At 44.9% G+C, this 12183-nt stretch overlaps 1 protein-coding gene across 17 annotated transcripts in view; it reads right to left on the bottom strand.

The window, feature by feature from the left end:
* The window catches only part of KMT2C (lysine methyltransferase 2C), a 289703-nt gene extending 277801 nt beyond the window's left edge, over positions 1 to 11902 (bottom strand). For 13 of the 17 annotated variants that reach the window (XR_010842029.1, XM_067041769.1, XM_067041778.1 and 10 more), the window contains exon 1: positions 11484 to 11882. Coding sequence is in view for 16 of the 17 variants with exons in the window: in XM_067041769.1 (XP_066897870.1) it covers positions 11484 to 11644 (161 nt within the window). In the remaining variant the exon portion in view is untranslated. Of the gene's footprint in view, positions 1 to 11483 lie in introns of all 17 variants that reach the window. The other 4 variants (XM_067041771.1, XM_067041772.1, XM_059074147.2 and 1 more) reach the window with 3 other exon arrangements.
* Between the last annotated feature and the right edge of the window lie 281 nt (positions 11903 to 12183).

Below are 12183 nucleotides of genomic sequence, written 5' to 3'. Positions count from 1 at the left end.
ACAATACCAGCCCTAGCACCTACCCTTCAGACTTTGACGTGAGAGAAATAAACACTCCCATTCAAGTCGCTATTATTTAGGGGTTTTCTATCACATAAAGACAAACCTAATCCAGGCCTAGGAATAGAACCCAAGTATACTGACAGAGTTCATGACACTTCAAATATATATATACATATATATTTATGAAATCTCTGTGTAAGTCAAAAAAGTAAAATCATACCTTTTTGAAGGCTGATTTTCTTAATTATTTTATCTTTCCATCATACATTATCTAATTATAGTCCAGGGAGTTCCCTAGTGGCCTAGTGGTTAGGATTCCAGGCTTTCACTACCACCACTCAGGTTCGATCCCTGGTCTGCAAACTGAGATCCCACAAGCCACGTGGTGTGGCCAAAAAAAAAAAAAAATTATAGTCGTGTCTACACTGTGGCAACTATATTTTTAAATACCATTTAAATACCCCAATGATAAAAATCCATCTCTACTTCAAAATGCCCTAGAGAAATGAGGGCCAGAGGGTAGGGGACAACCTCACCTAACCTATCTCAGTAAAAGAAGGTGGAAAACAATAATGATTTTTATCATTTGCATCTAAAATATTTTTTTATTCTTAGAGTGTCTTAATTCACAAAATCATCTGCTTCCATTCTATATTACTATATAACAAATCACCAAATCTAACAGATTAAAACAACCACCATTCTATTTATTCATAATTTTGCCGTCTGGGCTGGGCTCAGCTGACTGGCTTCTCTGCTAGCCTCAGTGGTGGTCAGTCTGCAGCCTATTCAATGAGCAAGCTGATTAGGGGCCAGACTCAGCTGGGATACTGGGACTGTTGGGTGTCTCTCTTCCCACGTAGTCTCAGAATCCCTCCCTCTCTGCATGGTCTCTCCAGCAAGGTACAGCCTAGCTTCTGGCATGGTAACAGTGCTCCAAGAAGGCAAAAGTGGAAGTTCCAGGCCTTCTTAAAACTTAAGCCACAAACTAGCATAATGTCATTTTTGCTGCATTCCACTGAATCACAGGGCTCACCAAGATACATGGGGAGCTGACTATACAATAGCATGAATGCCAGTAGGCATTCACTGGGGGTCACCAATATTACAGACTACCTTCTCCCCACTTATTTACTGAACAGGTTAACACCCTAACGTATGACCTCTAGCATGCTATAATCTCTCTGGGGCTCAACTGTCTGTAAAATAATGTGCTGAACTACACGTTCTTGGAATTCTCATCTAGTTTTAATATTCTATAACTCTCTTAAGTACATAAGTCTAACATTAGAAAACCTTGGCCGGGATTTCCATGGTGGTCCAGTGGTTAAGAACCTGCCTTCCAACACAGGGGATGCGGGCTCAATCCCTGGTCGGGGAACTAAGATCCCACGTGCCACAGGGCAACTAAGCCCATGAGCTCTAGAGCCCGCGTGCCACAACTACTGAGCCTGCATGCCACAACTACTGAGTCTGTGTGCTGCAACTACTGAACCTGCATGCTACAACTAGAGAGAAGCTTGCATGCCACAACGAAAGATCCCGCATGCCACAACTAAGACCCGATGCAGCCAAATAAATAAATATTTTTTTAAATTAAAAAAAAAAAAACTTGGCCATGCTAATCAAATGCTTCAACCCTACTAAAACAATTCATTGATGAGAGGTTTAAGATAAAGAATATGGTTATTCTTTAATATTTTTCATATTGTTATTTCATATGCAACTGGGTGCTTACCCCAAACACATGTGCATGTCATTAGGATCCCAAAAATCAGGAAATCAAGGAAGTTTTTTTTGCTAGGCTCCACTAGAGGATGACATTAAGAATAAAACCACACAAACTTCACTATGACCATCAACTATGTTGTTTCTAATGTAAATGGAAAACACTGATATAAACATTAAAAGTGATCCAGTATAGGGCTTCCCTGGTGGCACAGTGGTTAAGAGCCCACCTGCCAGTGCAGGGGACATGGGTTCAAGCCCTGGTCCGGGAGGATCCCACATGCTGCAGAGGAACCAAGCCCGTATGCCACAACTACTAAGCCTGCTCTCTAGAGCCCGTGAGCCACAACTACTGAGCCCACATGCCACAACCACTGAAGCCCACACGCCTAGGGCCCGTGTGTTCCACAACAAGAGAAGCCACCGCAATGAGAAGCCCACGCACCACAACAAAGAGTAGCCCCCAGCTCGCCGCAAGTAGAGAAAGCCTGCGCGCAGCAGTGAAGACCCAATGCAGCCAAAAATAAATAAATAAAATAAATTTATTTTTTTTTAAGTGATCCAGTATAAAAAGACATAAGAAATCATTTTAAAACCACCTAATATGGGGCTTCCCTGGTGACGCAGTGGTTGAGAGTCCGCCTGCCAATGCAGGGCACACAGGTTTGTGTCCTGGCCTGGGAAGATCCCACATGCCGCAGAGCGGCTGGGCCCGTGAGCCGTGGCCGCTGAGCCTGTGCGTCCGGAGCCTGTGCTCCGCAACAGGAGAGGCCACAACGGTGAGAGGCCCGCGTACCGCGAAAAAAAAAAAAAAAACCACCTAATAATACATCTGATTTAGGGAGACCTACTAAGAAAACCGTGGTCAGCAGAGGTATAATATAAAAAGACCACTATGACAACATCCACAAGTTTGGGTAATAAAATAAAACTTTAATGATTTTGTAATAACATTACTACACATACAACTTCTAGGAAACTCTCTCGGTTGTGTTTCATGTGTTATTCATAATAAGAAACATTCTATAGAGACTTCTGCTGACTTAGCTTTTTTATCCTTCTCTCTGTATTCGGGACAGCTGTGCAGAAAGGCGATCTTTACGCCCTCACCCCCACCGTAAGTACTACGTTACTCTATACCGTGGTGTTTCTCAAGTGAGTTGGGCACCTCATCACATGTCAGCCAATAACATTCTATGATGTCAGAATAAGACGTGAAGATAACTGCCTACAGTAGCAGTAACAACAAATTCTCATCATACCGCCTCGTAATAGCATTTAGTTTGTGTCAGACATGGTCTAAATTCTACACATATATAAATTCACAACAACCTCAACTAGATGTGCTAGTGTGACCACTTTGCAGATGAGGCAACCAAGGCACAAAAAGTTAAGTCACCTCCCAAGGTCAAATGTAGTTACTAAGTAGTAGAACCCAGATTTGAATTCAGGTAATCTTGGCTCTACAATCAGTGATGTCCCTAGAACTGAAGTTTTCTCATTTGTAAAACAAGATTATGGCTTTAAATTTATTGGCTTTTTAAAAGTTGCATAGATCTACATATGAAAGTACACGTACATTTATTAGGTACCCTTCCAAATCATTTTCTATGACAAAATATATACATAGTTTGGGTCTGTATGCTTTTTACAAAACAGAGTTAGTACTAAACTTACTGCTTTGTAACTCTCAGAAATTTTTTCCTCAAGTCAACAAAGGTATCACAGATATTCTCCCACTTCGGTACCCACAGGTCTACCTCTCTGTCCTGATAAAAACTACATGGTATAGGAAGGATCCTGCAATCCCACTCCTAGGCATATATCCGGAGAAAACTCTAATTTGAAAACATACATGCACCCCAATGCTCACAGCAGCACTATTTACAACAGTCAAAACATTGAAGTAACCAAAACATCTATCAACAAATGAGTGGATAAAGATGTGGTATATATACACAATGAATACTACTCAGTCATAAAAAAAGAACGAAATAATGCCATTTTCAGCAACAAGGATGGACCTAGAGATGATCAAACTGAGTGAAGTAAGCCAGACAGAGAAAGACAAATATCATATATCACTTATATGTAGAATGTAAAAAAATAATACAAATGAATTTATTTACAAAACAAGTTAACACAACATTGTAAATTAACTATACTTCAATTTAAAATAGACTCACAGGGCTTCCCTGGTGGCGCAGTGGTTGAGAATCCGCCTGCCGATGCAGGGGACACGGGTTCGTGCCCCGGTCTGGGAAGATCCCACATGCCGCGGAGCGGCTGGGCCCGTGAGCCATGGCCGCTGAGCCTGCGCGTCCGGAGCCTGTGCTCCGCAACGGGAGAGGCCACAACAGTGAGGCCCGCATACCACAAAAAAATAAATAAATAAAATAAAAAATAAAATAGACTCACAGACAAAGAAAACAAATTCATGGTTACCAAAGGGGATAGCAGAGGTGTGGGGGCGTGGATGATAAATTAGGGGTTTGGGATTAACATGTACACACTACTATGTATAAAACAGATAAACAAGGACCTACTGTATAGCACAGGGAACTCTACTCAGTATCTTATAAAAACCTATAATGAAAAAGAATCTGAAAAAGAATATATACACACAGAGACATAACTGAATCACTTTGCTGTAGACCTGAAAGTATTTGCAAATTAACTATACCTCATTTTAGGACTTCCCTGGTGGCACAGTGGTTAAGAATCCACCTGCCAATGCAGGGGACACGGGTTCGAGCCCTGGTCTGGGAAGATCTCACATGCCAAGGAGCAACTAAGCCTGTGCACCACAACTACCGAGCCTGCGCTCTAAAGCCAGCAAGCCACGACTACTGAGCCCACATACCACAACTACTGAAGCCCTCGCACCTAGAGCCCGCTCACCGCAACAAGAGAAGCCACCGCAATGAGAAGCCCATGCACCGCAACCAAGAGTGGCCCCCGCTTGCCACAAGTAGAGAAAGCCCGCACACAGCGACAAAGACCCAACACAGCTAAAAATAAATTAATTTTTTTAAAAAAATAAAGCTAAAAGACAGGCTGAAAAACAAAAACTATACCTCAACTTAAAAGAAAAACTGTTAAAAAAAAAATAAAAACTACACGGTAGTCCACTGATGGGTATTTTGTTCTAGCCAGTTTTTCTCTACTAGTTTTCTACCTTTCTCTGCTGCCATGAGCATGTTTCTCATCTTTACGGGCTTTCTTGACCCTTTTTCCCCCATCTCCTAAGGGTAAGTAAGCATCCTAATCCTTTTACTATTTTCCACACATTCTCCATATCGTCAGTGATTTCAAGTAAATCACATTTATCCTAATCTAGCTCCTAAACTCTTCTCCCAAATCCCCAAATACTCCCAGACATTTCTATCTTGTAGACAGCTATGCCAGAATCTCAAAATTTTTCCTCTGTATTGACTGAAATCTCTCTTCCTTTCCATTCACACTACCAACAATCTACCCTCTGCCTTGATCACCTCACACCACGACTATGCAACATCCTGTATCTCTGCCTCCATGTAACTCCTCTCTTCATATTATGACCAGGATGGTTTCCCTAAAACAGTCATCATCAAATCATCCAGTATCAGAGTACCTACACTGAACTGTATAAAATGGACACAGAACACAAAATAATATAATAGCATTCCTGTCCTCAGGAAGACTGCAAATATCTTCTTATAAAACTTTAACTTAAAAAATAAAGTAATCTAGGCATAGAGGCTTAAGACTTCTAGTCCACTCGTGGTCCACAGATTAAACCTAGCCCACAAGGTGTAGTTCCAAATTGTGTTTTAGATGTTAATAGAAAATACTTTAAAATCAAGAGATTTCACATTCAAATCCAAGTTTTGAGCCTCTGTTGAAAAACCAGAGTATCTAGAAACGTCTCACAGTCTCACCTGGCAGCCATCAGCCAGAATTATCTATCAGTTTCTCCTAAGCAAGGTATAAAGACTCCTAGGACTCTTCAGGCTGTTTTTACTCACCATTTTCTCCCCAACCCAAGGTCTTAAAAATGTCAGCTGTCATTCAGGAGCTTACAAGCTGCACGCAACTCATTTACATTACCAACTTGGCCGCTGTGAACAGTTTATAACCCGTGGACTCTCATCAGCCTGGTGTTCAAGCGCCATCACAGGGCGGCCCCAACCCCTGCCTTAAACCTCTGGGCTGGTCATCCCCCCACCAAGGAAACATCTTTTCCACTTCTCTCAATAACGGTATTCACTCTGCTACCCCAAATACCTTCTCACTCGATCTGGCTAAAAATCCTGTTGACCCTTCAAGATATAATTCATGTACTGCTTCCTCCAAATCTATGGGGACCCTTCTTGGCCACAGTGAACCTTCTTCCAGAGTTGAGTGTCCATCCCAGCATATATTTAACACTTTTATGCTCTCTGAATAACAGTGCCAAATGAAAGATCTAAAAAGTTACAGAAAAGTATTTCTCAGACTTAAACAGTTGCAGCATTTGTGCATCATACATACTTACTGTCATCACAAAATTAATAGAAGGAGCAAAGTCAAACAATCTTCCTGTCTTTCACAGGAGGCTTTTTCTAGAGAAAGTGCAAAAAGAGCTGCGTCATTCCTGGTTCTCTTGTGTTCTTAAGTCCTTCAATTCTGCAAACAGACTGACACTTCCAACTACAAATTCAAGATTCATCTTTGTACTAGACTTTCACACTAACCACAAGCATACGTTTATGGGGAGGGGAGGGGAGGGCAGGGGATTATCCCTATTTCACTCCATAACTTTTGAACTTATACCACCAAGCAGTTCTGAAAATAGCCACTGTAGCACAAACATGATAAAGTGTTAAAGGAGGAAGGGATTAATCATCTTGTTGAAATTAAAAGATGCGCCAAAACAATTTAAAAAAAAAAAGGACACGATCAAACCTGTGTCCCCTGCATTGGCAGGTGTATTCCTGACCACTGTGCCACCAGGGAAGTCCCTTATCAGTTAATTCTACCATGACAGATTTGTAGTCACTGCGGGGTGACAAGACACACTGCTCTAACTCTCCCCTTCTTCCCCATCTTTCTGCAAAACTGCATGTTATTCCCCAGGCCACAGTCATATTTCCTCTGGGCAGATAGTGACTGTCCAACCTTGTATTCTTAAGGCACTTATGGTTATGACTGAGGGGCTTCCATGAAACTTCACTGATCTTCCAAAGTGGAAATAGTCAGTTTTTAGTTATGGAGAGCTTTAGATACTCTCTCTGCTCTCACCTGGTGGGGAGGTGTGTGAAATCCTTGATAGAATTTGATACAGTTTTTAATCTATGAGACATCTGGACTGAACATACTTTTCATTTTTTGTTTTTTTATGGCCCTGCCCCACAGCATGTGGGATCTAAGTTCCCTGACCAGGGATCGAACCCAAGCCCCCTGCATTGGAAGCGTGGAGTCTTAACCACTGGACCGCTAGGGAAGCCCCTGAACATAATTTTTAGCTGATACTGAATAAACTTTCCAGTAAGTGTGTGTGTTAATTTATTTTAAAAAAAGAATTAACTGATAATAGAAAACTGTACTAAACCACTATTTTCAAAATGAGAAAATAAACTTGTGATACAGTTAAATTTACATGAAAATCCATGCTTATCAAGTTTACATATTAACAACCATATTATACCAAATATAACTTGTATTTTACACTAAAAATATCATATTCTCAAAGACTAGAGAGTCCATGGAGAAGACCAACAACAGGACAAAACCAAACTACAATGAGGCCACCTAACAGATAAGACAGGCTGTCATTCCAGGACCAGCTTTTCAGGTAAATTAAAACATTTCAGTGCCCATTAAATGCTAGAGACCAGTAATTACTGAAAGTTTCCCTGCATCTAATTTCTTGAAAAATAAGACTAAAATAAAAATTACAAATTTGCATCATCTCAAAAAGCACAAATAATAGTGATGCCTCAACTATAAACTATTGTTTTATGAAACTGCATATATTATAATGCAATACAATTTTTTTGTTTCACTGATTTCAAGTTGACAGCTATGGAAATGAAAGGTTTGGGTGGGGCGTGGGGAATGCTTTACAAGTATAGAACAGCAAGAGTCCCCTGTAGCAGAGCCATTTTTTGCTGGTCCCTTGTATGACATCACTGGTTGTACCTAATTTTTTCTACAGTAATACTCAAGATGACTTTTTTTTCTTTTCTTTTTTTAATAAGCTTATTTATTTATTTAGGCTGCACTGAATCTTCGTTGCTGTGCGCGGGCTTTCTCTAGTTGCTGCAAGCGGGCTTCTCATTGCGGTGGCTTCTCTTGTTGTGGAGCACGGGCTCTAGGCATGCAGGCTCAGTAGTTGTGGCACATGGGCTCAGTAGTTGTGACGCACGGTCTTAGCTACTCCACGGCATGTGGGATCTTCCCGGACCAGGGCTCGAACCCGTGTCCCCTGCATTGGCAGGCGGATTCTTAACCACTGCACCACCTCAGAAAGTCCCTCAAGGTGACTTTCTAATAACAGTAATTGACCTCTGAAAAGAAAGTGGTTCAGGGTACCAAGAGGTGATTCAGAGAGAGTCAAGGGTAGCGCCCCAGAGATCCTATCCCCACCACCTGCCGCTTCTGTGCCATCCCCACACCACCCAGCCTGGACATCAACTTTGTTCACGTGGTAAGAAATATGGCAGAATCTCCACTTGGCTTCCCAACTTAGTAATGTGGGTGTATACCCTAAGGATGAAAAGATAAATATCAAAGTTTCAGGAAGAATTTCCTTCACCTTAATAGAAAAATAACTCCAACCTGTGGTGAGTGCCTGCCCTGCAGCAGGAGCTTCTGCACCAATGGGAAGACCTGCACCTCTGATAAAGGCTAAGTAATAAAGGCAGTCCTTACTGTGCAAGAGAACTTTTAGACCTGTGCCAATTTCACTGTTCCACTTGATATTTCTCTATTTACATACCTACACTTCAAACTCTGCCTCTAAGATTAAGACCTTCTGTGCAAAATTCTTGATTTTAGGTTGTAAATATAATTTTAAAGTAATAATAGTTAATGTAAAACCGGTAACCACATATGCTTTTTCACATGAGATAAAGCAAAAAAATTATCTAACACTAAAAAATGAGAAAATGCTTAATTTTTACCTAATTACTAAAAATTCAAACATTTAAACTCAAAGAATGTGTAGTTACTAGTCCATAGTTACCTTTTTTTTTTAAAGCCGAAAACAAATACACAACCTACTTTTAAAAAATAGTGTCATAAGGCATCTGCTCTAGGGTAAAGCAACCCACTTACCGACCATCTAAATAACACTGACAATTTAAACACCTTTATCTCCACTGCATTCCACAAAGATATTAATTTTCATTTCTGAGGTATCTGCAATTCCACATAATTTTAACATTTACAAACCTAATTTACATTTGTTACACATCAGTTTCACTTTCAGGGTCTGCACTACCCAGCTAACTAACAGGATCTTTTCTGCCATGTATCTTAATACAGTGCAGAGACACACAATTTAAAACCCCTCTCTTTGCTTTCCATTTCAGATATTAGTTTCCATTTACATGTTTCTAAAACGACTGGAGATTCCATTTCCTTCAAAAGACACACCTAGTTTCAAAGAATTCACTAACAAGTTTGGAACGATCAAAGTTACCACTAGACTTAATTACCTATAAGGAATGCTGTACCAGTTTTCAAATCTAAAAAACTCTTATGACTTAGAACTGTTCTAAACATTTTCCAAAGTGTTGGTTTTTTTTTTTTACTGTTATATTAGTGTCATTCTATAGAAAATTTTTAATTAACTTCTCAAAGGGCTACCTTTTTCCCACTCAATATGAGGTAAAAATTAAAATAATAAAGTGACAATACCCTAAACCAACCTTTCTTCTGGTGCACCCAGGAGCTGCACTAATACAAATGAGCTCACTGCAATCTCAGGGGAAGTGTGCACGCGCGCGCACGCGCGCGCACACACACACGGATGTGTAGGAGCACAACAACGTAGATAGGTCTACTCTTTCTAAAGAAAGAATTTAAGAGCAAATCTAACACATGTTATAATCCCAAATTAATGTTCAGAAAGAAACCAAGAAATAGTGAAAATGGGAAGCGATCAAGTTAAAACCCTGCTACGGCTTCGCATGCGTTCCTTTAAAGGATACCAAAAAAGTGGCAAAAAAGTTTAAAATTACTTAAAACTGCACCTTCCTTCTCGAAATGTCAGTTAATGCAGGAATAACAATGGCATTTTATACCAGACATTACAATGCAAGTGGTATAATAAACCCCAACTTTATATCACAAAGAAACGAATCATGTATATACATCCTGTACTTGTTTCCCTCACGATTTGTCATAGCTAGGTAAGAGCTGGCAATAAAATATGGAGGGCAAGTCGAAGGCCCTGAATCATGTTCATAGTAAAAGAATAGCAAAGCGAAAAAGAGCACGGCCAGTGCAGAGCCTCACGGGTTTCCCACAACCCTGTTCTCTGCCTTGCGTTAACACTACTATTTTTACTATGTATCACCAAACGTTACAATGCTAGTACTAAACGAATGCACCACATCAAAAAAAGAAAAAAACAACAGCAAAAAAAACCCAGATGTTCCGTAAGTATGCTGCTTTCCTCGGCGTCCCGGTGCACCCTTCCACTACCACCAGTTCCCTGAGAAGACCATATAATGAAATGAGTAAGCAAATACACGCCTTCCTACAACTCCGAAAGACGGCCACAGACCTTCCACAGAAGCAGCCTCAAGAGCCACGAGCGCTCAGCCACTCACCGGCACTGAAGCGGGCTTCTGGACCCACAGGCAAAGTTGTCCTATAACCATTTTGTAAAAAGACATTTCTACCCAGCGAATGGCCGGAGGCACTTTTGAGCTAGTGCCTGCTCAAAAGCACACGAGAGCGACTCCTGCCCCAGTAACAGCTCGAGTGGCTACTCCCATGGAAGTTCGGCCACATTTACATCCGACTGGACCCGAACGAACGTACTCCTCGCGATCGGCCTGCGGTGGCACGACGTTTCCAAAACTTGATGCACTCCGTCCCCTACGCGGAGCGACCGCACAGACTAGTGCTCTTGGCCGCTGGGCAGTGCGGGGCCCGGCTGGGGGAGGGGAGGGGAAGCGGTCGGAGTACTTCCTAATATATCTTTAAAGCACGAAAGCAGAGGTTTGGGAGCGAGAAAAGTTAAAGAAGCGACCGGCTGACAAAGAAAAGCAGCTCCGGCTGCGTCCGTTTCCTGCTCCCCCGCCCAACCGGGCCGGGGGACCACCTGGCCGCGGCGTTTTGACAGCTCGGAGAGCGTCCTGGAGCCGAGCGCCTGGGAGCCGAGGGAGAGCCCGTCCGGCGACTACCCAGCTGTACTCCGGGCTCGTCTGCTAAACGACCCGGCGAGGCCCAGGGGCATCGACGAGAAATTTCTCCAAAAAGAGAAGCCCCGAAACACACGGCGCCGGGGCCAAACTAAAAAGTAAAGTGTGGCGGCGGCGCGAGCCGTCGGACCCGGGCCGGCGGAGGGAAGTGCGGACGGCCGCGGGAGGCCGGGGGCCGGCGCGGGGCGCGGGGCGGGCGCCCCGGGCCGGAGCCGCGCGGCCCGCGCGGGCCCCACCCCCACCCCGCGGGGGCGGCCGGGGGCGCGCGGGGGCGGCAGGGCCGGGCGCGCCGGTGACAGCTCCGGGCCGGCGCCGCGGCTGGCTCCCGGCCTGGCTCCCTCACACTCAACTTACTTCTTTCTGGCTCTCTGGAAAGGGGAAGCGCCATCTTTGCGAGGCCGGCCCCGAGGTCTTTTGTCTGCGGCTGCGGGGCTCGGGGCCGGGGCTCCGGGCTCCTCGGGGGGGGGTGGCGGCGGCTGCGGCTGCTCCGCGCTCTTGTCCTCCTCCGACGACATCCTAGTCACCAGGAAAGACACATGGATCCCGGTCCTCCTCCTGGGGGGCTCCTCCCGCCGCCGCCGCCGCCGCCGCGGCCGCCGCCGCCGCTGCTGCTCGGGTTCCTCCTCCCCGGCTCAGCCTCTCGCATTTCCCGCAGCTCCGGGAGCAGCAGCAGGTACCGGGAGAGGCGGCAACATGGAGCGAGCAGGACACGCACTCACACACATACGCGCGAGCGCGCGCACCTCGGCGCGCAGGGGCCGGGCGGGGGGCGGCGGGCGGGGCGGGCGGGCGGGAGGGAGGGGCCGGACCGGGGCGGGGAGGTGCGGGCGGGGCGGACGGGCTTAGGGCGGTGCGGGTGTGGTGCGGGCGCGGGTGCGGGGCGGCTGCGGGGCGGGCGGCGCCGGGCGGGGCGGGGCGACTGAGGGGGCACGAAGGGCGCTGGCCCTTGGGGGGGGTCTCCGCCCGCGCCCCTCCCCCAGGCCGCCCGCGGCGGGGAGGAGAAAGGGGCCGCGGCGCGGGGAGCCGCGGGCCGGCGACTGGCGGCGGGCGGCGG

The sequence above is a fragment of the Kogia breviceps genome, chromosome 9 (assembly GCF_026419965.1).
Source record: "Kogia breviceps isolate mKogBre1 chromosome 9, mKogBre1 haplotype 1, whole genome shotgun sequence".
NCBI classification, from domain to species: domain Eukaryota; kingdom Metazoa; phylum Chordata; class Mammalia; order Artiodactyla; family Physeteridae; genus Kogia; species Kogia breviceps.
This window is presented reverse-complemented; position numbering and strand designations above follow the sequence as displayed.